The sequence below is a fragment of the Sus scrofa genome, chromosome 2 (genome assembly GCF_054392235.1).
Source record: "Sus scrofa isolate SSC_HxYL_T2T_F1_AM1 chromosome 2, Sscrofa_HxYL_maternal_Yorkshire_Landrace_v2.0, whole genome shotgun sequence".
NCBI lineage: Eukaryota > Metazoa > Chordata > Mammalia > Artiodactyla > Suidae > Sus > Sus scrofa.
Window position 1 is genome coordinate 117253656 of NC_139384.1, and position 27914 is coordinate 117281569.

Below are 27914 nucleotides of genomic sequence, written 5' to 3' on the forward strand. Positions count from 1 at the left end.
CCATATGAACTAGCAATCCCACTCTTGGACATATATCCAGACAAAACTTTCCTTAAAAAAGACACATGCACCTGCATGTTCGTTGCCGCTCTATTCACAATAGCCAAGACATGGAAACAACCCAAATGTCCATCAACAGATGATTGGATTACTAAGATGTGGTATATACACACAATGGAATACTACTCAGCCATAAAAAGAACAAATTAATGCCATTTGCAGCAACATAGATGGAACTAGAGACTCTCCTACTGAGTGAAGTAAATCAGAAAGAGAAAGACAAATACCATATGATATCACTTATATCTGGAATCTAATATATGGCACAAATGAACCTTTCCACAGAAAAGAAAATCATGGACTTGGAGAATAGACTTGCGGTTGCCAAGGGGGAGGGGAAGGGAGTGGGATGGATTAGGAGCTTGGGGTTAACAGATGCAAACTATTGCCTTTGGAATGGATTAGCAATGAGATCCTGCTGTGTAGCACTGGGAATTATGTCTAGTCATTTATGATGGAGAAAGATAATGTGAGAAAATAGAATGTGTACATGTATGTACAACTGGGTCACCATGCTGTACAGTAGAAAAAAAATTGTATTGGCAAAATAACTATTTAAAAAATAATAATATTAAAAAAAGAAAAATAAATAAATAATAAAACCCTCTCACTTTAAATCTCTTCACAGTGCAATGATAGACTTCTGCAAATTTAATTTTTTAAAGTTTGCCCCATCATCCAATTTGATCTGCTCTGTCCCTGCTGTGTAGCAGTTATCTGGCAGTGGCCTGACTTGGGACAGGCAGCAAAGCTCTTTCCTTGTGGCCCAGGCTATAAGATCTGGCAAGGGGTACCTCCAGGAGGGCCCATGCAGGAAAAAAAAATGTGTCCTCTTAAAAATAGTAGGCTTGTAATAGGCTGATTAATTAAAACTTAATAAGAGTTTACTGAATAAATGGGTACCTGAGAAAAATCTCTTTTGCTTTTGGGGTTTTGGAGTGGTGGTAGAACAAAAGCAGAAAGAAGAAATAATTCAAATTTCACAGAAAACAGAGGAAAATTAAATTACTTGGGACAGAAATGACTAAGTCGAAAGGTCCCATAGGCCTGAAATAGAATGTTAATCATTGCCTTCGAGGCTATCCACATTTTAGTGATAGTGATACTAAATAATAAATATTGCTAATAAATAATAAAAATTTATTTAATTGAATCCAATACTTCATTGCACATTAATTTTTATCATGATTCATAGTACCTATATATTAAAGTCATCTAAAAGCAACTGGGTAAAGACCTGATTTTGGATCCCCTCTCTGTAACTTATCACATGAATTTAAAAAGTAATTTAATTTTCCACTCAACTTTGCTGTGAACCTAAAACTGCTCTAAAAATTAAGTCTATTAATACAATATTTACAACATTATAAATCAACTATAATAAAAGCTTTCAAAAAAAATTCTTTTAAAAATGTGGAGTTAACCTTGGTGCAGCAGGTTAAGGATCTGGCATTGTCATTGCTGTGGCTTGGGTTGTATCTCTGGCCCCAGAAACTTCCACCCCCTAAAAAAATGTTAGAAACACATTAATTTTTTATGCTGTCATGTTCTACATGTTAACCCAGGAAATATGTGTCCTGTTATCCCATCAGAATGACGCTTTCTCATGAAATTGTATTTTTCTTGACCTTTCTCTCTGCAGTAGAGGACCTCCTTCAAGAAGTCTATCCCTAAAGTATCACTAAGCAGTGTGATCAGAGATGCGTCATCTATTAAAGGTAGGTTTCCTTCCTGAATCACCTATTCCCAGACTCTCAGGTGCCCTAAAGTGTAGCTTTGAAATAGTAGGTGACATTCTGCCACTTATTCTGTTTTCACACAGTGGAGCCCTTGATCATGTTGTCACTTCACATGAAGAGACTCAGATGGAGAATAAGGTGATTTTGGCTGTTTTCTCAGAAATGAACAAAGAAGTTCTGTCTGGGAGAGTCAGATCTTGCATTTTCTAACCTGATTGAGCAATATTTTACCTGGCTGCAAAACGACCATATGCTATACATTTTCCAATTGCCTTTAGACTTGCTAAATGCATTTATAGACCGAGAACAAGCACTAGGAAAAATGTGGTAGATGAAATGAAGTCTTTTTTGCACTGTCCCTTTTATTACTGTGTTATAAAAACCTAGGCTCAAAATAGATTGGGGTAGATTTATCTTTTAATGAAAATCGCTGGGAGGTTTGAAGTCACATGTTCTTATCTTTTTCTCTACTGTCTCCAGTGCAGGACTGACCTTGTACTGAGAACTAGAGGGAGCTACAATGATACTGTGGACTGACGTCCTTTCGAAGGGACTTTTAAAAGAAACAGTGAGCTCAGTGTACTTCATTGTAGGCTCCCTTGTCCAAGGTTATGCATGTCAGCTTTTCCAGAGAGCAAAGAGCAGCTAAGTTCAGGGCATTGTGTGCAGCAGAAAGGAGCAAGTTCTCAGGACATTGTCAGGAAGCTGGCCTCAGTGCTCAGAAGGTCCTTCTGTAGCACTTACAGGCTCCAGGGCTCACCTGAACTGGTAGGAGGTAGGAGGTTGGGGAAGTCTACCACTGGGTCCTTTCCTACCTTTCTGCTGCTGGAGCTGCACAGAAAAGCAATAGAGTAACTGTGATGCACATGCCGCTCCTGCTGTCACGGCTCCTTCCTAATGCTTGCAACAGGCTCTCAGAAACCTGTGTGGTATGAGAATGATTTCACCAACTGTTTCTTGTCTTGGCTTTTCTTCTTACATAAACCTGTGGGGAAATAATTTGGGCTTCTTCACTTTTAGTTCTTCCTTGAATGTCAAACTTCATAACAGATTGGGTGTTGGTGATGGAAGGAGTGAAATAGACATAAGAAGAAAAAGTAAACAAGGGAATAGTTCTGAAAGAAAGATTGTTATCAGTCAGCACTTCAACAGATATCTGTAAAAAAGAGCCCACCAAGGAAATACAATAATGAGAATGCAATGTCAAAATGATTGTAATTTTATGCCTAAATACACTCAACATGATAAGGAATTCTTTTAATCTTAATTAGAAGAGGTAGTGGCATTTAAATTTTTCCCCACTAACTGCATAGTGCCTGGAACTAATTGCCTTCCAAGAGCAATAGATAATAGAGAAAACATGATTGCATCATATGTTCTGGAGAACATAAATAGCATCACACTGATTTCTTGACCCCCTGACTGGAGCAGTTTCTCGATCTAGCTGGTAGTAATTAAAATGCCATATATCGGAGTTCCCGTTGTGGCATAGCAGAGACGAATCCAACTGGGATCCATGAGGTTGTGGGTTTGATCCCTGGCCTCGCTCAGTAGGCTAAAGATCCGGCTTTGCCGTGAGCTGTGGTGTAGGTTGCAGATGCGGCTCAGATCTGATGCTGCTGTGGCTGCGCTTCCAATTGGACCCCTAGCCTGGGAACCTCCATATGCCATGGGTGTGGCCCTAAAAATCAAACAAAACAAAACAAAACAAAACATATAGCCACCTATCTTAAGGGACAGTTTTACATTTTACATATATAACTGTATAATCACTTCCTATGAATGAATTCCATGTGCAAATGGCAAAGCAAATTTGAAGAACTGATTTGGATAATTTCTTTTCCATCTATATTATCCCTCAATGAAAGCTTCAATGAAATTGTGTGCAGCTTAACATTATAAGCATTTCTGTAAATTGGCAAAACAAATACATCTTCTTGTGTGGATATGCTTGTCTGGGACTAACCTATTGTAGTAAAACCTGCCTCCTGCCCTACTCCTGCGCTCCCTTTTTAATTGATTCACAGAACCACTTAGCATCCAGCCAGGGATGGCTGAGCAAGCTTGATTAAACTTAAACTCTTCTCCACTCACCTGAAACTCACAGAACTCTGGCCCCCACCTCAAAATCTACTAGAGCTTCCCTGAAACTAGGCATTATATGAAGAAAATGTATTTCCTAGAAAAAAGTAAAAAAGTAAGATTCTTTTTCCTCTTCTTACTTGATTTTTCTCTATTCTAATATTTTTTCCTTATTCTTAATTTTTCAGTTACACACTGTAACTGAAATTCAATTGAGCCATGAAAACTATGTTCATAATCAGATCTGGTCAAAAACATTGAATTTTATCTATATTTGGTGAAAACATATGAAGGTCTTTGATAGCAAAATCTTAAAAATCCAGAGTAATAAGTTTAAAACTAGAAAAGAAACATGGCCAAAAACCATCAGTGTGGGCAAGGTGTTATCTTCCAGATCTGAGAAGTACACCTATGTTCCATCCTTTAGTGAATGAATTATTTTATTTTGTTATTTTCTAAATTTATTTATTTTTTGGCTCCACCCGTGGTGCATGGAAGTTCCTGGGCCAGGGACTGAACCTGCACCACAGCAGTGGCCAGAGCTGCAGCAGTGACAACGATGTATCCTTAGCCCACTGGGCCACGTGGGAACTCCTAGAAAACCCATTATAAAAAGCAAAAAGACTTCTAAGTCTTAGGGCTTCTTAGAGGAGCATATCTGACATTATAAATGAGGGAAATATAGGCAATGCCAAGGTAAACAACTGTATTTGGTCTTATTTGCGTAGTGAAGTTCTGTAAGGTCAAAAAGTCTATGTTTCCTGTTTGTTGCTGTTTTATTTTAAAAGATGACCTATCATAAGCCTGACTTATAGTGCCATAAAGTTGTTGAGAATGCTTGCCACAGAGGAAGAATTTTATAAACCTCTATTAATAGGGTAAACAAGTGAGTGAAAGATACCTTAAATTTAATGTATGATTATGGTATGAGAAATCTATGAAAATGAAAAGGGTGAGCTCAACCTTTAAAATTTACAGCTTTAGATACTTTTAAAAATCAATACTCATGGGAGTTTCCTAGTGGTCTAGTGGTTAGGATTCTGCCACTGCTGTGGTCCAGGTTCAAGCCCTGGTCTGGAAACTGAGATCCCCTCAAACTGCTACATGCCATGGCCAAAAACCTGAACTAATGAACTCAGTCCTCAGTTGCACAGAATTACATTGCACAAAGTTATGTTTTATTCATAAATAATGGGTTTGTGGAATTAGACATAGGATGTTTTCCTACCCTAATCTCTTTTTGGCCATCAAATTATATGGTAACCACCTAGGTAACCCTGCATCTTCAAATATTTTTTCACTGTTTCTTTTTCTCAAAAACCATTTTGAACTCCAACTATGTGCCAGATACTGTCTTAAATGCTACGAATAGAGAAGGGAATAATCAAAGCAACACCAACATCTCAATGCTTGCTAGTAAAGGGAAGTAGGTGAGGTATAAGAAGGAACATGTAGATGGTGGATGCTGATGCGTGTTGGAGAAAAAAATGAAACAGGAAAAGGAGATGGGTATGAATTAATATAATGTAACTAGGAAAAGGACACTGAGACTGTGACATTTGGGAAAAGAACAAATGATGAAGAAAAGTGCCATGGAGATATCCCAGGGGAGAGGGAACACTAGTACAGGAAGAGGGTGCATTAGTAGGAGGCTCAGCAGCAGAAACGCTCCTCATGATGTGCGGGGAGGTCAGTGTGACTGGCCTGAGTGAGGCACAGGAATGGTGTGTGTGAGAGATCAGTGCTGCAGATCGTGATGTGCCTCCGTTAGGCCTGGCTTGGCATCTGAGTGAGATGGCAAGATTGACACTGTCACTCTAAAATGTCCACTACTTAGGTATACACATTTTATTTTAGCTTCAAGCTTGATTTGATAGTTACTCTTTTGGAGCCTGAGTTCAAAACAAGACGAATCCCCAGGGTTTCAGCTTTCTCCCGGAGTTAGGAAGGCAGGTTTTGTATTTTTTTCACATAATTGTCCATATTGTCAAGTTCTATAGGAGTGAACATTTGACACAAGGAAGTGGGATTAAAGCAAGGTATTTTAGGTCTAAATTGGACCCAAAAGACCTAGATGCATTTCCCATAGTGATGATCATCCTGAAAATCCCAAGACAGATTCCTTGGTGCAGGGGACTCACCACAAGGATGGGGTAAAGAAGAGGGCAGGAGTCGTGTCCCTGTGTCCAGGCCTTCTTCCCAGAGCCAAGGTCAGGGCTCATCACCTGCTATCTGACTTTTCAGAAGTGTCTGGAGTCCAAGGGGAAGGAGCACTTGCTTGGCTCTTACAGCACAGAACAAAGAGACCAGCACCTCCTGCCCTCTGAGCCCTGGAGGTCTGTATTCTAGAACAAGGCACTGACAGGGTCCACTGTGTCCTGGTACAGCTACAAAGTCATATGGGCAAGCAGTTTCTGCCTCAGAAAGGCTATATACCTCCTTCCCTTCAGATGCAATGATATTCATGCTGGAGCACTTGCAGGTAGTTTCTAGTGCATTTCTTACTCATAATTGCAAATAAGAGTTGAAGTTTAAGCACACAGTGAAACATTTTCTGTCCTTTCTGACAGAAAGACAGACTATTTAAAGCCTGAGAGTTGGAGAAAATGCTGGATTACTCAATAAGAAGACAGCCAGTCTCATGGAAACACATTTTTTTTTTTTTTTAAGGATTGGATAACTGATTTAAAAAAATATCAACTCATCTTGGAGACTTATCTTAATATTTTTTTATTATATAGTAGTGATTCTATTTTTGTTTATTCGTTTGTTTTTTAGTGCCATACCCTGGGCATATGGGTATTCCCAGACTAGGGGTGGAATTGGAGCTGCAGCTGCCTGCCTACACCACAGCCACAGCTATGCCAGATCCAAGTCATGTCTGAGCTATACCACAGCTCATGGCAAAGCTGGCTCCTTAACCCAATGAGGAAGGCCAGGGATCGAGCCCTCATCGTCATGGATACTAGTTGGTTTTGTAACCCACTGAGACACAATGGTAACTCTTCTATTTTTTATTCTATATGGAAGGACACCATACATTTTTTTAGTGTTAGGTTCTATAAAGAATATATCTCCCGCCTGGCAAGAGCTAACGGCTGCTGTTTTGAGCTGCAGCAAGTTGCTGGTATGAGAAGAAGCTAATGCTGTATGAAAGAAAGAGTTAAGTTGAGAATGCAAAGGTGACAGTAAGGATCTGTTCAACAGTGATGGATGGTTAATAATTAACTCATTTTTACATTATTAGTGTCCTTACTATTTATTAAATGTCAAACTCTACAGTGAGAAGATAATTTCAAACTTCTAGCATTTCCATCATTAACTATCATTTTTTTTTTTTTTTTTTTGTAGAATCAAATACATCCTCAGTTGTAAGACTACAGTTTTAGGTGAAGTTAAAATAAAACAAAACTTACAATTAATCTATAAACACCACAAATGCTAAAAAAAATACTCTGACTTCAGAGATGTTAAAATATTAAAATAAGCATGACTTGGAATCAAGGAAACATAGTAATTAAATTGTTTGTCCAACTCAAAGTATCAGTGAACCTACTCTGTGCCAGGTACTGGGAGAGGCACTCTAGTCGTATCACACAGAACTAATACCAGACAATCTCTGCCCCCAAGCTGTCAACAGTTTAGCAAATTCAATAAGTAATAACAATAAAATTTGGAGAGTACGTGGATATGGGAAATAGAGTTTGATGTTTGAGCTGTGACCCAAATGATAAATAGATGCTAGTCAGATAGTATGTAGTTGGAGCCAGGAAGGGGGTTCTAGCTAAGAGGATTAAACCAGAGCAAACTGAAAAGAAGATGGTGCTAAGAAAATTCAGTATGGCTAAAACATATGTTTGGCCTATAAAGTTTAAGTGTCAGGAATGTGGTTAAAGAGACAAGTTCCTGAAGGAGTGATAAGGAAAGAGTATTGGAAAATCACATTTAGATCTGTAATAGCTATCATTTAATACAATCAGGATCCTAGTCACTGTGCATGTACCTTCTCCTTGAGATACTTTTTTTCCCTTTGGGTTGAATGGAATTAAATGTTTGTGGTCAGGGAAATATTTACATGGAGGATTAACCTGTAATTAACACAACTTTTTTTTTTTGGAAGTTCCAAGGCCGGGGATCAAACCTGCACCACAGCAGTGGCATGAGCCACTTCAGTGACAAAGTGACAATGCTGAATCCTTAACCTGCCATACCACAAGGGAACTCGATTAACAGAAATTTTTGACTTGAGACTTATGGGTGTGCAGGTGGCGTACATCTTGACACATGCAGGGAAATTTCAGCTTTGTACCTGGAAAGCTAGAGGCAGGATGTCATCTGAAAACTATTCTTTCATTGGAGTATTCCAATAGAAAATATTTTAAAATTTACGTTCATACAATATAGAATACTAAGTAGTGGAAAGTAGCTCAAATAATGCTACATGTATCAACATAAATATACCCCATATATATCATGCTTAGAGAAAAATCTGTGGGTAAAATGATATGTAAAGTATGATTCTACTTTTACTGAGAGTAAAACCATGCACAACAAATTATTTATGACTCGATATAAACATGGTAAAATTATCATGGAAAATCAAGGGTTTGATATTCTGTTTTTAATGACTGTATGTTAATATATATGTTAAGTTTTCTATTAACAAATAAGGTCATACTAGAATAATAATAGTATTCTATCCCATTATACTATCTCTTTCTAATATCTAATGCCCTCAGTGCACAGTACCTTACAAATTCTTCTCGCCATTACAATTATTTTCTAGTAATTATCACATCCTTGCATATCTAAGTGTCAGACTCTATGAGGGTGTTATCCTCTCTAGTTAACAGGTAGTTTGAAAATCAGAGATTTCATAGCAAATAAGCTCAGGAGAGGCAGGACAGACCAAGCCTTTGTCTGTAGCCCTGGGATCCTTCCTGCAGAGACACAACCTGATTATTGACTGTGAAAGTCCGCTAGGATTTATCAAAGAAGAACTCTCTGGAGCTGTGCTCTCCATGTCAATAGTCATTAGCTCTACTTGCTATTAAATACTTTAAAAATGGTTCAGGAAAATCCATAAGTTCAATATTTGGGAAGTGTTAGCTATTTATTCCTAACCGGCAACCTCATTTTGAAAAAAAAAAAGAAATGCTTCCTTCGAGTTTTACTCTCTTTGGAGCTAGCCTATTCAGATGATAAGTTTTGGGGCTGGTCATCAACTTTCTCACTTCAAAGGAAAAATGTATCTGCATTAGTTCATAGGGAGTCCCTTTCTTTATCTTTCCCTGTCAACTGCTTCTAAAGAAGTGTTGTTTCTTTCTCAGCTCACATCGATGGCCTTCCAGGGGATTCCCTGTAACCAAGTGACAAAGAGGGAAAATTCTGGTCTGGTCAGTTTAAACATCTGATGTAAGCTGAAAATGTACACCTGCTATACTTCTGCCCAATCTAGGTATGCTCCTACAAGACAGTGATGAGAGAAAGCTGTCCCAGTGAGAAGAGTTGGGCATTATATCCTTGGCCATTCATTTTGTTGAATTGGGACTTAGACAAAGGTTGGAAGACAGGAAAAAAGAAGTCTGGAGTATTATATGCAGATAGATTTAGGAGAAGGCATCAAGTTTGTGGCCTACTCTGCATCTCATATTCATGCTTGCCAGAGACAGAAAACCTCTATCACAGAAGAGAATTGTGACTTTTAGGTAGACAGTGTAGCCCATCCTGTTGATGTCAGTCAGCTCATTTCCTAGCCAGCATGATGTTTTTGCAATGGGAAGATGAAGAGATTGTCCATGGTGGCTGGGATATAATTATGCATGGACCCAACAGTGTGGGTTCCCTCTCACCAAGGCAGATGAGCTACTGCTATGGCTGAATGGATAACCTGTCAATGGCAGCATCAAGTGCAGGTCCTCAATATGGTACCAATTCAAGTTGAACAATTTGGAGACATGTTGAAATTAGACCCTTTCAACCTTGGAGGCAGCAATTTAATCTCACCAGAACTGCTGTAATTCTGGATAAGGATTTGCTTTCCCACACATGGTATATCTGCCAAACTTACCACCCAGGCTCTCAGAAAATCCTTATTGGAATGGGATTCTACGCATTTCCTCAGACCAACAAGACAATTTCATGGCAAAAAAGTTGAGGCAACAGGTGACTTGCCATTTCCATGAATCTATTTGTCTCATTACATACCTTATCACCACAAAGTGCTAAACTAATATGATAATGGAACTACTTCTTGATTGTTCACTAAAATGACAGCTCAGAGCCAGGACACCATGCAGATTTGGTAAGCTGTCCCTTAAGATGTGCAATATCCACCAAACTAATGGCCAATATATTGTGCTGTGTTCCTAATATCTAGCACATCAGTTCCATAACCAACTAATAAAAGTACCATTGGCTCCTCTTTCCATTACCCTTGTCAATACATTTTGGACGTTGTGTTAGGTACTCACAATTTAGACTCTGTTGGATTATAAGTTCATTTCTACTGGGGGAGTGTTCTTCCAGAGGACACAATAAAGATATCACTAAACTGGAAGCTAAAATGACCACCTTATCAAACTGGGCTGCTCATGCCAATGATCCCACAAGAAGGAAAGAGGTTATGATGCTGGCAGGGTATTGACACTGATCATGATAAAGAGTTAGAGTGGGAGCTATTTGATGGGAAAGAGGAGGGCATGTCTATGTGTGTCTTGGTACTTCAGGGCCCAGAAATAAATCTTAGTAGACCACTGCAGCAATAAAGGCCCACCACAGACAAGTCGACTAATTCCTTGAAGACTTGAGTTGCCCCTTAGGCAAGAAACCACACTAGCTGAAGTGAAGAAGTTCTAAAAGGAGATGATGAATACCAGTTACAACTTTGAATGATACAATGATGGAACCATAATTGTCAAACTAATCCTCATACTATGTAGGTTCCATTCCTGGCCTGGCTCAGTGGGTTAAGGATCCAGCACTGCTGCAAGCTGCAGTGTAGTTCGCAGATGCAGCACAGAACCAGTGTTGCCATGGCTGTGGCATAGTCCTGCTGCTGCAGCTCTAAGTCAACCCCTTGCATAGGAACTTCCATTTACTGCAGGTACAGCTGTAAAAAGAAAAAAAAAGCAGAGTGGTTATGGAGTAGAATTAAACCCATGCAGATGTTGCACTGGAAGAACTATATTAAATACCTTGAGATTAATATAAAAGCCCTTATTAAATCCCATTTCTTCTCTACATCTCTTCTCATTCCAATCACTAATTCACCAAACAATATTTCACAGACCTGTCAAATGTACATTGCCCCTCTTGTGTACTGCTTGGGTGCTTTTCTGACATATGCTTTGGGACACTTGTGGAAGCCAGCTTAGAATTCCTATGTGCAACTCAGAAGTTCAGGGAGTTTATGACTCATAAAGAAACTCTCAATGGGAGACAGGATCAGATGGGTAATTACTTCCTCTTTACTCCCCTTGAATCCTGAGATCCTTATCATAAATTTTGTCCAAGTGGGATTGCACACTCAGTATTCAGAGAAGCAGTCAATTTGAAAACATATCTTTATATAGGCTTTCTCTCCTTTACCATTACACTTTCCCTCGTCTTAGCCCACTCAATCTTCTGTAACAAAATAATGGACAAGGTGGCTTATAAACAAACAAACAAAAAATTATTTCTCATATATTGTTGCTTCAGGGCACCAGTTCTGGAAACTGGGAAGTCCAAGATCTAACCACCAGCAAAGTCGTGTCTGGAGAGGGCCTGCTTGCTGGTTCAAAGACAACCCATCTTCTTGCTGTGTCCTCACATGATGCGGGAGGTGAGGAATGTCTCTGGGGTTGCTTCTGTTGGGGCACTAATCTCCTTCATGAGGGCTCCACTCTCATGACCTGACCACCTCCTAAAGGCCTTCCAAATACCATGACATTGGTGATTGAATTTCAACAGAGGAATTTTGGAGGGACGCAAACATTCAGTCTATGGCACCCTTGTTCCTCACTTCTACTTCCTAGGAGTATTTGCTCAAGAGACTTTGCATTAAAATCCCTTTGAGCTGTGTTTTAAAGAGAACCTACACTATGAATACGACATAAAAATGAACAATTTTCTATGAATGTATTCCTTTGTTGTAATATCTCCACATACTCATACATCTGCCCTTTTAGGAAGCATCAAAATAGATAAGAACTCTAGAGGTGAGAAAATGAAAGAAGACAAGAAAAATCCTACTGAAACACATTTTAGATAAGGACATCAAAAGGAGAGCCCATCAGGAAGAGAGAAGGTACAGTTCTTGAATGAGAAGTAATATTTGAAGGTCCCCACATCCCACATCTTGAAAAGTTTGGGTACAAAGACTTTGAAATTCTGGGTTCATCCCAAAATCAAACTTAAAAGTCATGGTAATTTGGAAACATGTACTGAAGCGACAGAAATAAGTCATTTTAAAAAGTCATTACTTGGAAGCAAGCACAAGATGCTTTATTTATGTGCCTTCAAGTTGGAAACACAAAGTGTATATGAATAGAGACATTTGGAAATGGAGGGTCTTCTGTAGTGGATAATTTCAAGAGGTCTGCAGTTACTTAGTTTTGATGTATTTAGAGTGTATTTCAGCTTTATTTAAACTTGTAATTCAACAGTGACCCTGGGCGGAAGTATGGTCAGGAGCAGGGGTGGAAATTGTGCAATTTCTAGAAGCAGAGATGGTTGCATATTGCAGTTTTTTAGAATTATGGCTTCTCAAACCCTACAGTTCACTAAAAATAAAAACAAAACAACACATAAACAAAATCACAGTTAGCTTCTGTTCTTTAGGTCTTCTGTTTTAATGGTGTATTGCTTCTCTATATTTGACCACCTGACTGCAACTCATGCCCAAAAGAGCCTGTGTCCTCTGCCTGGCTTCTTCTATGCTCCCCTGAGGCTCTGGGCAATTTAGGAGTCAAATACTTGCCACCAAAGTATATACTTTTTTCTTGTTTGTCATTTTCATGTTAATTTTGAAAAGCATGAGGAAAGGCATTCCACGTGTTTCATAGAATGCCTAATAGGTAGTATTACTTTATAAATATGGAAAGAATGTAACAGTTTATAAGATAAATTATTTTTAGATGTTACATATCATCAAGATTTGCAAATATACACATATTCAGAGTTTATAAACTCACATAAGAAAAACATGCCATCAATATGTAGAGGATTAAATAAAATTACCCCATAAATGAATGACTAAAATACTGATAAAAAGTAGGACTGAGAACTATGAATAGAAACAATTATTCTAACAACTCATAAGAACATTAATAACAATTACAACAATAGCCACAGAAAAGCAAAATGTATACTTGCTTTTCTTCTACTAAGCCTATGTTTTAACTTTAAGAGCTCAGCAAATAAGGCCTTAAAATCCCATATTTTAAAAAAGCAAAATCTTGACTTATTAGGAGAGACTTCAGAAATAGTGCTGCACACATGGATGTGGTAAACATCAAACACTGGAGCCAACATCTACCCTGTTTTTATTCTTACCTGAGAAACAAATGATCTTTATAAACACAATGACCTTTCGCCCAATCACGATCAATTAACATAGAATCCAAAGCAGGACAGCTCCAGGGGTAGCGATTTTTCCTGAAAAATATCTTCTACCAGCTGAGTGTGTTTACATTTTGGCAGCACAGGCAGATATGCTCAGAGACAGCCCACCTGTGTGGTGATGGAGGCTGGAACGAGGAAGGAAGCTGGGCTGGACAGACAGCAGATAGAGAGTTTACTGTGGTACACTGAGTTGTTCTAGGAAATGCAAATTAGCAACTCATAGCATTTTTTTTTTTAACATCATGTACTGTTAATGTTTTAAAGCTAACTAATTTGTGCATTGCCCAGAAAGAGCAATTTAGGTTTGGGACTGCTCTTAGGAATGTAGTCATTGTATGACTACTATTTAGGAAAGAGTTACTGCTATTGTTAAAATTAATATAAAAATTTAATGAATAAATATATGTTTAAAATATTTTCCTATTTGGAAATATTATTCAAAAATATTGTGGCCTATGGTTAAAGTAACAGTGAATAAGGTGAGCATAAACTGTTCCAACTGAAGCTCTTACCTGTTCTCTCCTTTTGTATTGTTCGTTACATTCAGGAGTGTCATCCAAAATATACTCTGAAGAACACAATTTCATACTTAATAGAAGTTATATGCAAAATTATCTATAATTTTTTAAACAATAGCAATTTCTTTTCTTTCTCTTTTCTTTCTTTTGTTCTTTCTCCCTTCCTTCTTTGCTTCCTTTCTTTCTTCTCTCTTCCTTCCTCCCTCCCTTTCTTTCTCCTTCCTTCCTTTCTTCTCTCTCTTCCTTCCTTTCTTCCTCCCTTCCTTCCTCCTTCCTTCCTTCCATATCTTTTCCTTTCTCCCTTTCTTTATCACTTGCTTCCTTGCTGCTCCTGTGGCATATGGAAGTTCCCAGCCTAGGGGTTTAATTAATGCCACAGTTGCCAGCCTACACCACAGCCACAGCAATGCCATATTTGACCTGCCTGTCCATGACCTACACCACAGCTCACAGTAATGCCAGATCCTCAACTCACTGAGTGAGGCCAGGGATTGAACTCACATCCTCATGGATACTAGCCAGATTCAATTCCACTGAGCCACAAAGAGAACTCCCACAATTTTTCTTTATTGTAAGATTTCTCCAATCATTTTTCCATGCTAACATATTTTTCCGGGATCTCCAAGGAAGGGGATATATGGAGTTGTTACCCATTGAGCACATTTTTGTGGAGCATGTCCTGGACCAGTGTTTTCCTATGTTTACTTGAGAAATTATACTCTGGGGATTGAGTCAGAAATCAGCAATCTGGAAACAAAAATATTTTTAAAAGAGAGATATTTATCTTGGCATTCAATTCTTTCACATAACTTGTTGATTGATATTCCAGTAATTATAGCACTTAAAAGACTGAAATCCATATTTTAAGAATGGATTGAACAATACTTACATTTTTATATCTGAGATTATTTATTTATTGCTTGTATGAGTTCATGCATGATGAGCTAGTATATAGGGGAAATCACTCAGCTTCTCCTTAATATGGAGATTATGCTACTTCCATTTTCAGAAAGAGAAGTGATTAAAAAAACCCACACAATATAAAATGGATGAAATTAGCCACCTGCAGAATTTCAACCTTAAGATATTTCTGTAAATAGTTGCTAATGGAGAGGAATGAAACACCCAAATTCAATCCAAGTGTTTGTTTAGGAACTGCATAATTAGACTTTAACTGTAGTGCAATAAGTAAATTTTGTGATACATAAATTCAGATTCTATCATAAGAGTAAACCAGCTTAAATGAAAAACAAAAACAAAACAAAACAAAACAAACCCACAGGAAGAGTCTGGATCAAGAATCAGCAGTGCTAATGCAGTACCATCCAGGAGACACTGCCCTGAAAGAGTGGTTTTTCTTGTCTTTAGAAATGATCATTCTTTTTCATTCATTAGTCTTCCCCAAAGTCTAAATTATATACCCTGACTATGTACTTACCTCAACTTTGGATCATGCTCATTAAATAATGACTTACTTGTGAACCAAGTTTCCCAGGGTACTTCCTACCAGTGAAAAAGTATTGGCATCAAAACCTGAGGGTTAAGAAGGTGGACACTGAAGTCAGGCAGACCACTTGGATTCCAATCCTTGTTTTCCCACTTCTGAGCTTTGTGACCTTCAGCAAATCGCATGCTCTCAGCTAATTTCATCTGTGATACTAAGATATTGCAATACACATTGCACAGGCTCATGATGAGGTCTGAATAGCCCCAGAATATATAGGGATTGTTCATTGTATGTGAATCTTTGAAATTAAAAGCTAATTATGCATATACAAATAAGATCCATATTCATCAACCACTGTTAATGTTTCATTATTGATCTCTAGCAAATGTTTCAAACAGACAGAAGGCTAAAAGTGACCTCATGAAAATAAAGTTAATTTCTGGAGAAAAGAGGGCAGCCTGAAACATAGTCTAGCCAATTCTAGAAAGCACGGAAGAAGACTTAAGTATGAGTTTTTCAGAATCATCCCCTGAAAGGTGAACTGCAAACAGGGTGTAATAGCAGTTGAAATCACAAGGGCAACCGTAAGAATATGTAGTATTTAAGGAGCCACTTGCCTTTGCATCCATGAAGGTAGAGTGAATAGAAATTGGATATAAATGATTGTAACTTGTGTAACACTCCATTACCTCAACCACAAACAGAATGACCCTACAGAAAACTGTTAAGGATTTCCTGATGTTCACAAGGATTTTGATATCGCCCATATTGCCACATACACACTTTAAAATAAATGATTTCCCAAATTGCCAATGGTTAGGGCTGAGAGGCAGGGGAAACAAAAGCATTAGTTAAAGCTTTGTATCACCTTATGTTGCCATGTAAAGTGGAACAGAGGTCTTGGACATAAGAGATAAGAGAAAAAGTGAAAAAAAATGGGGTTTTAATTTATTGTACAATTTTATAAATGATAAAACAATAACATCCAATTGCTATACATAAACAATAGGGAAACAGTGTTGAACAGAATGAACTTGACAGAATAAACCTTTCACTTCCACAAAGGATATAAGAAATACTCAGTAGCAATTATCCTGTGCAGCAATGCTATCTCTGTAAACTCTTTTTTTTCCTGCTATATACAGTTGAAACACTTGTGCTTTTGCCTACACAAAGAAACAGTATTTATTAAAAGGTGCTACTTAAATGGGGAGACACAGGGTCTGGAGCCACAATCTGAAAACTATAATTCAAATACATTGCCAGCTTGAAGACTTTTTTTTAAATTTTCACTTTTTTTTTTTTTTTTTAAGATCTGGATAATACACTAGACCCTTACTGTAATTCTAGATATGAACAACATAGGATTCAGTTATAAAGTAGATCCTTTTAAAGCAGGTTAGTAACTGAAGTCTCAGAAGAACTTCTTTATTCTAAAATGGTCTTATCTCCGAGGGCTCCACAGGGAAGCTCCTGAAGATGTTAGCATAACACAAATCTAGTGTGTGTATATTAGAGACTCACTGTGTATACACATAGACTCACATATATAACATTGTATATATGCATCACACATGTCTATCTGTACTATGTAGATATATCTATAGCACATATATAATAAAATATCTATTTCTAGGTGGGCCTTATTTGGATTTTCTTTCATCAAATATGAACAATAACCCTCTCTCACTCAATTTGTAAAACATTGGTATATTGATAATGTCTGATGGGGAAACTCTCAAACCTGTAGAGGTAACAACTAACTATACATAACTCTTCCTACACCCCTTCCATGGTTATAGAAACTCCCAACAACAGCCACATGAAAACAACTCTTTTAAGAACCAAATACCACACTGTGTGCATTGTGACTAACTGGCGCAAATGATTACTTTGTTCACTTTTTTTTCCTGTGTAGTAGCTTAATAACTAGTTGGTATGTACACTGCCTATAGCATTATTTAAATAAATTGCTTCTGTGAGCATACATGTAGAAATTCCCATTAGCAACTGATATACATTTCATATGATGTACAATACATAAAGACATTTGAATGTCCAACACCTTCTTTCAGACAGAAAAGCTTCCACAGTCATTTCATCAGTCCTGTAGGCTGAATCATTAGATTTGCCCAGAAAAATCTGGTACCAATTTATTTTTTCTTTCTAGCAATTTTATATTAAGTATAGAACAGGCTGGGTAATAAAGATGAAAATGTGTCCATGGCCTATTCATGTTAACAGCACAGTAACAGCCCTGTTCAAAGGACAGGTGTATTTCACCATCAGCTGCCTGAACAGTGCCAGGTACAGGTTTCAATCGTGAAAAAGAAATAAAATATTAAAGCTATGAACATATGATAGTCTCAAAAGAAAAAAACCCTAGATATTTCCATTAGGTATGAATAATTTGATTTCTTCATTATGCCTTTTTGCCCCCTTAGTGGTTAAATCTCAATCCTTTTTCTTTTTCTTGCTGTTAGCCTTCTGTGATTTCCTTGCCCTATCCCTATGAGGAGGCCACAGTGGATCGTGAAGGGGGAGGGAAGATGAAAAGGAATCCAATAGGGAATGAATTGGTCTTGTACAGTTTGTCTTCTTTGAACACTAAATGCCTTTAATTGAATTCATTCTTGAGTATTGAAAGTTCCCTGAGATGAACAAAAGTAGTCTCAGTCGATGCTGAAGCCCTTTTTATATGCTGAGCATTTTCAGAACTGGGCAATGTATTTAGAGAACACAAAGCATAGGGTAACAAAGCAATGCGAAGCTAAAAAGGCACTACTCAATGCATCCATGGGATAAACAGCAATGTGCAGAACAGTGAATGTCTGGGATGCTTTTGCTGTGGCCTTAAAATTGGTTAAATATGTTTGTTGCAAATGCAGTGAAAACGGCAAGGTACCTTGCTGCTGCTTTTTAAGACATACTTTCAATGAATTCTGCAGTGGATTTTATCTAGGAGAATTTACTTGTGACTTCAAAATTTCTATTGAATTCAAATTAAAGGCTACTCAAACAACTTGTCTGCAAATAGTTGAAATTAAGTAATTACCTACTTTTGATTCATTAAGTAAATCACTTTTCCACTTTAAATTCAAAATATGTACCTAATCCTTGAAAAACTTCCAATAAATAAGAGGTTCAATGATAAAAGTACATCATGCTCTATCCGTTTTTAGCTATGCATCTCTTTTATGGATTCTATTTTGTTTTCTTAGAGATACATGAATTCTCAGAAAATAAAATCTTCTGTATCCCAAAGAGCTATCATATTTTTAAAAGAATACCATATATTATTAATATATTGAGAACTGTACTACTGTGAATATCCTTTTCCTTGATTATATATATATTCTCCATGCTAACATATACATACATATACATATATATGTATATATATGTATATATGCTCCATGCTATTTATTCTTTCTTCAGACTGTCTTCCTTAAGAACCAAAACACATATTCCTCACACAATTTCTTCTTTCCTCAGACTGGCTTCCCTAAGAAACAAGAAGTAATCTATGTTGTTTCAGGTTAAGAGTAGAAGTGGGAACACAGAACTTCTGCTTTCTAAAGAAACAATTTATCATCAGAATTACCTACCAGCCTAGTAGTAATTACCAGAAATTGGCCTATTGGTCAATTCTGTGATATGTTAAAATTAAAAAAAAAAATCAGTATTAATTATTTCATGTGCTTCCTTGAAAACACATTGTGATAACATGAATAAATTTAACTACAGAAAAAATATTGCTCAATTTAATTAATTTGAAGTGCAAAATACTGGTATATATTTTTGTTGTTAAACCTCTTAATTTTTTTCACCATCTCTGTGATGAAAACAACACTATAGCAATTGTATTTTTTTCTGCACTAAGAAAACTGAACAACAATCTAGAGAGCATGCCAATCTTCCCATTTGAATAACAAGAACTGGAAGTCACGTTTCAGCCCTACCGGTCAAACATTTATTCTAAAGGGAAAAATGCTTCCACAAATTATGAAATATAAAAGCTATGGAATCTTCCCTCAAATAAAAACAAAGTTAGAATTTGGAAAATTTAAAATACCTAGAGATAACTTTCATATTAGTAGCATATTTTCATGAAAGGAGAATGGTCTATTGTGTAGAGATATCAATATAATCTTTGGTACCAAAAGTACTTTTTTTTTTTCCTGTTAATTTTACCATCTTAGATTACAAAGAGTAATCCTATAGAATGGCTCAAGATTACTGAGTGATACAGTTTAGTTGGTACCTTCTACATCAGTGGGATAAAATCTAGAGGTTTAGAGTTGTGCAAAATAAAACTTTTAAAAAAAGTCAGTGTGGTAACCCGTAAAAAATAGAACTTTAAAAATGATCATTTGAATGTTATTTATCTCATTCATATTTATCTCAGAAAGGATTTCTAAGCACCCCAACACCCAAAGCAAAAGAGATTCCAAAAGGCAAATGAGAACAGAAACAAAAACATAATGTTCATGATCACACTTGGAGTCCTGACTGAAGGCATTTACTTGAGTTGTTTCATCTTATGGATTTCACTGCTCAAACTGTTTCCATCTTGATCTCTGCTGACAGGACGGTTCACTTTCCCCAAGGGCTGAGCTGTGTTCCCGGGTTGCTCTTCTCATGTGCTTGGCGTTGCAGGGGCAGCCCAACAGTGATGAACATATTTGCTTGGTTAACTAATGACGAGGGCATTGTTGGATCTTGTAAACACTACTGATTATACATTCAAACTGTGTTCTTAGTGGAAGTGGCACTTACTAGGACCCTTGAAGTCAAAATACGTAATTTTTTAGAGCACTTCGCAGGTATTTCATCGGCTGGTAGTGGATTTCTCATGAATGTCCTTTATCACCTTTCAGATAAGTGGTGGATGCTGAAACCCAGTCTTGTTTTGGATCCTATTTTCAAATCTTAGGAAGCATCTTCAGAAAAGAAGTGCATATCCAGTTTGTATGTTTCGGATGTGCTTTATTGCTTTACGCACTTTCCTGTTGTCAGTTTCAGAGCGCCTCTATTATGCAGCACATTTAATGTTTTGAATTCTAATGGCATTCTATGAGGACTTGCATTGGAAAAGTACCTGTATTTTAAGTCATCATAGTAATGATATTTGACAGCTTTTCCATTCAAATCCTTAGGGAACGGCCAGAATCCATACAGGTGAATTTCATCACAGAATCTCGTGGCAAGTGTATACATGAGCAGACCGGTGCTGGGTCGTTTGATAGGAACTTTGTTTGTCAGCCAGTAACTGGGGAAAAAAAACACACACACACACAAGAGAAGAACTTAGAGAAACATTCACCATACCCTGTAGCAAGTATACTACGTATTATTAAAGTAAATGAAATTTGAAAAGTAATTATACGAATGACATTCAAAAGATTGCTGAATAAATATCTCATAAGCACTTAGAAAACTGCATGCATTTATCCTTTATTTTTTTTTTTTCTGTAGAAATACCTTTCTTTTTTTTTTTTTTTTTTTTTTTTGTCTTTTTGTCTTTTTTGTTGTTGTTGTTGTTGTTGTTGCTATTTCTTGGGCCGCTCCCGCGGCATATGGAGGTTCCCAGGCCAGGGGTTGAATCGGAGCTGTAGCCACCGGCCTACGCCAGAGCCACAGCAACGCGGGATCCGAGCCGCGTCTGCAACCTACACCACAGCTCACAGCAACGCCGGATCCTTAACCCACTGAGCAAGGGCAGGGACCGAACCCGCAACCTCATGGTTCCTAGTCGGATTCGTTAACCACTGCGCCATGACGGGAACTCCTATCCTTTATTTTTGTGCTTATTTGTGAGGTCATATGAATGTCCAAGGGACCTGGATCATAGATAAATATTACTGAGGAATCTCTCATTCAAAATGAACTAGCAGCAAACATTTATATAATCTACAGAGTAGAATCTTCTAAGAAAGTGTTAAATATAATTGCAAGAGGGACACTAATTGGACAGTGGTTAAGTAATTTTCCTAGAAAAAGAGGATTTGAAACTGTGCCTATAGGTTTTTAAAATCTTTAATATTTCAAATAAAAATATAAATAAATGCTTTGCCTATATTATGCTGACTGATTCAACTCCAAATTCCAAATCACATTTATTACAGCTAATTAAGAATATTGCCTCAACCCACAGAACAACAACATAAAACAAATAACATAATGTACATTTGGTAAATAGTTCACCATTTATGCAGTTTAAAATTCTGTTAAACAGGTAAAATATATTTCAATGCTGGTAAATATGTTCTACTATTCAGTAAAAAGGCAAAAAATTACTCCAAAATGTTCGCTTCACCATTGTTGCCAAACTTTGGGGAAAACTCACACACACACACACACACACACACACACACACACACACATGCTTTTTCACCTGAAAAGCATGCACACTCAGAAGTTAATCATCACTTTTGGAAAGGAAGGAGGTTTCCAATACTTCTTGCCATATTCATTATCTTAAGTGGAATCAGCTAAAAGATGAAGAATGTGGACTGTGTCTTACCTTCAGAGTTGTCCAATTGTAAATAAAGTCAGTGAACTGGATTTTTATTTTTTTTATTATTATCTCCTATTCAGGGAAATATATGCCTAACCATACAAATACGGGGTGGTGGGGGAAGATTGTTAGACTCTGGTCATTCTGTGTTTAAACACTTGCCTTAGATTTTGCACTATATTATTTCCTTTTTCTTTATTAAAAAAAATTTTTGTGAACCTTTCTAGGGTAGATCATATACATCTTTACTACTGAATATGCAAAAAAATTGTTTTATTTTTTTTTGGTTAAAGAACTATTAGTCTTTCAAACTTCACTGCAAACATCCACAACAGGGAAAATATACTTAGCCATTATTAGTATTTTTTTCCTTCTTTTTTCCCCCCTCCTTTAAACCAGGATTGACCTTTCAAATTTTTTTTATTTTTCTTGTTGAGTGAAGGCTACATGCTGAATGTTCACAGCAATGTGAAGTGCATCATAAACCTTTTGTTATTACAAGTGTTTGGAGAAAGCATATTCTCAGTAAAGAAGATTCATAAGAAATTTTCAGAGAAGAACATCTAAGAATTTTCTTATAACCCAAAGATATGAGCAAAAACTATAGCACGAATATCATGAAGAAACCACAGACAAAGATTTCATGCAAGGACCATAGTTAAACTACAGTTTGAAGGCTTTGACGAAACTCTGGTATAGACTGAAGCTCTTGCAGCTCTGAGAAAGCAGGTGTTCTTAACATGATTATTATAGGAAAGTTTTGTGAGCACAATCTGTGTGTGGTTACAAATGTCAGCTGATACAGTTGGTTAGTTTAAAAACTGTTTTTATTTATAAATATTTTTTGGCCACACCCGCAGCATGCAGAATTTCCTGGCCAGAGATCAACCCATGCCACAGCTGTAACCAGAACCACAGCATTGACGACGAGGGAACTCCAATTTATTTATAAATTAAAGTGGGTGAAGCCAATTCAAACTCAGTCAAAAGAATGATTATTTCCATTAGGAATGACAATTATCGGGAATAGTCATGAAGGTCATGCTTAATTATCTTGTTTCTAAAATGAGGTCAAAAATAGCTAGAAGAAAATAATATCATGCTATATTATTTTATGGGATTCCAAGGTCACATCATTTATAATTACAAGATGACATTATAAAGAAGTTTTGTGATGTTTGGCTTAAAATAATTTGAATAATTTCACAGGGAAATAAACTACCCATTCATCAGGATATTTTTGGAGAAACAATGCAACATAAATGGGTCATTAATTTCTAAAAAGAAATCACAGGAAAACAGGCCTTATAAATGGTATCAATATGTAATGGGTAAATTAAAACAAAACCTTAAAGCAGGTCAAGAACTAAGGCCACAAGTAGTAACATTCTATGAAATTAAGAGAGACAGGAGCTAATCCAAATACAACCAGTAAGAGCTTACTATGTGCTTTCTATAACTCTTATGTCACACTTGAAATTTTTAGGCCAACCTATCAAGATTCAGTATGCCCAGGAACATACGTTTTTTTTATTTATTTATTTATTTATTTATCTTTTTGCCTTTTCTAGGGCTGCTCCTGCGGCACATGGAGATTCCCAGGCTAGGGGTCCAATCAGAGCTGTAGCCACCGGTCTATGCCACAGCCACAGCAACGCGGGATCCGAGCCGCGTCTGGGACCTACACCACAGCTCATGGCAACACCGGATTGTTACCCCTCTGAGCAAGACCAGGGATCGAACCCACAACCTCATGGTTCCCAGTTGGATTTGTTAACCACTGAGCCACGACAGGAACTCAGAACAATTTTAAAGTATCTGAAAATATCTGCTTATATACAAGCTGATATTTAAAAATGACAAATTTCTTGTTAAGGGTTTATCAAAAATATACTAATAAGGAGTTCCCTTACATCGCAGTGGGTTAAGGATCCAGCATTATCACTGAAGTAGCTTGGGTCATTGCTGTGGTGCAAGTTTGATCCCTGGCTCAGGGGAATTTCTACATGCTGAGAGGGGATGGCAAAAAACAACAACAACAAAAAAAATAGACTATTATTAACCCTGATTAGGAAAAGAAAAATAATGCACTGATAAAATAGTGAACTATTCATACTCTAATTCAGTATCAATTGCTGTAATTTTTATCTCAAATTCATATGTTCATAAAATTCAGCAATGTTTTCAATTTAGAAAGTAATCTAGTTTCCACGTATGTATTTCTTTTTATGGAAATTGATTTTTTTAAATTATAAAATCAATGCAGGCTCTTTGAATAAGATTTGAAGGAAAAAAATAGGGAAGAAAAATATTGCCTATAATCCAACCACATAGAGATAATTAGTGCCATAATGTGCAGTTTCCTCTTGTTTCCCTAGTAGTTTTGGATCTTAATATAAATATTTCAATCATTCACAGATATACCTATAATATTTTCCATCAGCTAGGCTAAATTTTCTTTCAGTATTATTAATTTCCTCTCCCCCTCCCTTCCTTTCTACTTCAATATTCTAATACTCTGTCTTGTATGAAACAAACTCACCTTGGATTTGCTATATACGTTTTCAAATATTTCTAATTTTTTTTAACAGATGCAATACTCTCCACGAGTCTCACTACTTCTCATATGGAAACTCTGTTCTTGCTAATGAGCAAGGCGTCTTACCTATGCCTTCTCCAACATATTTGTCCCATTTCTTACTTCAAATACACTCAACTTGGAATGCCTTTACTCACCAAATCAGTGTGCTATAGAAGGCCATATTTACGATCATACAATGTGAGTTTGAACCTGTCATATAATGCTTATAAGTCCTTGGGAAAGCTACTTCACCTCTTTGGACCTTGGGGTTAATAATATTTCACATACAAGATTGTTATGATAAAGTAAAAGAGGTAGTAAGTATGTAAGAATATAGTGTAAGTCTCGACATATAGTGAGTAAGTAACAGCAGATCAATTTTAACATATCCCACGCAATCCATTCTTCAGTCCCATTCACACATCCTACTTTTCTCCTGGCACTTTCCGTAACTGCATATTGGCTGGACAATTGTGGTCATGTCATTATACCTCAGTGGTATGTTTCCTTAGTTTAGAACCAAAACCGCCTGACTGTTTGGCTTTGGGGTTTCCTCTAAGACTCTACTGCTGTTTCAAATCCAGTACAAAGGACCCATTTTTCCTACAAACACTCTCAAAACTGTTTGAAGCTAGAAAATGATTTTGTAGTTTCGATATGTAACTTACTTAACCACATTGCAAGTGCCAAAGGCAGTGACATTGAATCAAAGGGTAGGGATTCCCATGCAGATGTGAATAAGGCTTCTTAAGGTATTTTGAAGTGTCACTAAAGTGAAAGCAGGAATTTGTAACCTCAAGAGGTCAAATTTATCAATACTTTTTTTCTGTCTGTCCTTTATCTGCAGAGCTCTGTATTAAGTAGGTGATAAAAAGAAAATAGAAAATTCTTTCTGCTGAGGCCCTTCATAGTATACATATAGAAAATGTTTTACCCACCTTCATAAGCCTAATTCATTAGAGGCATAGAGGACTCAAGGCATGGGAAAAGGATCTAGTGATCTCTACAGTCTCCCTGATGTCTACTCTAGGAATCAGAGTTTGACCTTAACTCTGAATTTTACCCTTGTTTTCATCTGGCCAGGTACATAGTCAGGTTGAGTGCAAATACATTATTAAGAAACTCTAGATCTGTTTACGCTACATTGCTTTTGCTGAGAGTCTCATATTTTACAAGTGAATATATAACTTTCACTATTGTGATATTAGTAATTTCACTCATACTCACACTTTCAAAATACTGTTACACAATCTTCATACAATCCTGTGATGTATGCCCTAGTAAATATTACCATCTCTACTTCACGGAAGGTACAGTTAATAGCTCAAGAAGTAAAATAACTTGTCCGGTTTTGCTCAGGCAATGTTGGTGTTGTACATTGGTGTGTTAGTGTGTAAGTAAATGTTTCAAAGCAGACACTGGCTTGGGGAAAGAGAAAGTTGCATTTTTGTAGCATTTGCCAATTTCTATAGTGTAAACATTTCCATCAGGGCTGATTTAGAATGACTAACTTGACAGTAAGCACTGAGCTTGAGGAGAGAAGGCAAAATCAGCTCTGGCAAGCAAACACAACCCAACTTCAATACATCACTGGCTATAGAACAGAAAATATTCCTTTTGACCTGTAGCCCCATTCAGTGTGTACAATAAAACTCAACATTAAAGAACTTTGCCTTAGAAATATTCCCAGGTAGTTTATTCATATCTTATTTGCAAAGGGAGAAGATGGGGGTATAACTTGTGTCTGTGTAAAGATAACTTCACTACATACTAAGAGAGAAGTTTAATATTATGTAATGAAAATAGAGAAGAATGTTGCTTCGATTTTTGTCATAAAATTTAGCTCAGGGCTAGATACCCAGTAGGTATTTAATAAGTACTTATTTAATTTATTCTTGCTGGCATCTTAGAGATTTGTAGTGATAATGAGACGGCTCATGGCTTAGCAATCTCTGAGGGACAAGTCAACAGTGGCAAAGCACTAGATAAGCTGGAGTCTTGACTGTGCTTTACCTTTAGTGAACTATGTGGTCTTGGCCAAACCACTTAAAATTATTCAGCCTCAGTTTATTCATGAATAAAATGGGATTCTAAATATGGTTTCTACTATACTTAAAACTGTCATTTATAAAAGGTCGCAAAGAATCTGAATTCAAGTGAGTATTTATCCAGTTGTAGCAGTGGTCCAATTTTGATGTTTTGTGACTATTAAACACTCCCACTTTTATAATGTATCATCTAACATAACATGCAGCCTTCCTCTTCAATAACATTACAGAGCTGTTTGATAAAAACCACTGCTGATGAAAAATATCATTTCTAGCTTCTCCTAATAGTTGTGACTATTACATAAGATTGTTTCATAAGATTTTCCTTATGTTAAAAATCATAACAAACTGATAATTGGTTATCTAAAATTATAAAAAAAAACCTTCATAATTTCAAAGATATAGCTAATCAAAAAGAATGATATCACAGGAAAAATAAAATCTTGTGGAGAAGTGAGAACAATTGAACAGAAAGAAATAGAAGGAATCCCTTTGACTTTATCTACTATATCAGAAACCTGAGTTTCACTCCACATATACATCATCATACAACATACATCAAAAGTGGGTTAGATTTTGGCAGCAGAATTTAAAAAATAATTATGTAGGTGGATTCTACCTGGATTTAATAAAATCTCTTTGGGGACTTCCTGAAAAAACATGTACTGGTGCCTGGAGGCTCTCACATACACACGAATAAATAAAGTAGATGCAATGACATAGACTTTATTGAGTTTCTCATTTAACCTCACTGAATTCTGAAAGACAACTGAAGTTTATAATCTGTACCATGATAATGAAGAAGTGGTGACCTCCAAAAGGTGAAATACTGGAAATAAAGTAGGGGGATGGTCCCTTAAAGAATGATGGAGGAATTAGATGAGGTTAACACTGAAGTACCTTGTGAATGATCCTTTTTATGAGATCGGGTTACTTTTTGAAAATAAAAAATTATGGAACCATTACATTTTTTCTTCCTAAGGTTAAAAGAAAGTAGTGAAAATCATTTATTGTAAGACATGAAGTCCTACAAAAGAAGAAAGAATTAAGGTAGGATATCAAAAAATGACTTAGATATTGGAAGATGATAGCAGTGTTTTATCCTTGCAGTTTTTTTCCTTTACATAAACATTTATTCTAAGGAGGCACTTACATGATATTCTTTCACATTCCCCAGCCAACATAAGGACAGTTTCCCAATAAAAGTCCATTTTACTATAGTAACAAAATGTAAACAACTCTTCTAATGGCCTGATGATCTTATTTTAGCTTCTTTTGGACTATTTACAAATGGATATGCCCAGTTTACATCA

The 27914-nt window shown here is 36.7% G+C and overlaps 2 protein-coding genes across 5 annotated transcripts in view; both read right to left on the bottom strand.

Moving 5' to 3' along the window:
* LOC110259429 (uncharacterized) overlaps positions 1-2776 on the bottom strand; it is a 904175-nt gene extending 901399 nt beyond the window's left edge. Inside the window, exon 1 of the mRNA XM_085014127.1 lies at positions 2615-2776. The gene's annotated coding sequence lies outside the window, so the exon portion shown is untranslated. The remainder of the gene's footprint in view (positions 1-2614) is intronic.
* Positions 2777-16378: 13602 nt separating this feature from the next.
* Positions 16379-27914, bottom strand: part of ST8SIA4 (ST8 alpha-N-acetyl-neuraminide alpha-2,8-sialyltransferase 4) — a 91817-nt gene continuing 80281 nt past the window's right edge. For 3 of the 4 annotated variants that reach the window (XM_085009780.1, XM_085009782.1, XM_085009781.1), the window contains one exon: positions 16379-20724. In XM_085009780.1, coding sequence (XP_084865906.1) covers positions 20442-20724 — 283 coding nt within the window. In that variant the 3' untranslated portion in view covers positions 16379-20441. 4 annotated transcript variants of the gene reach the window in all.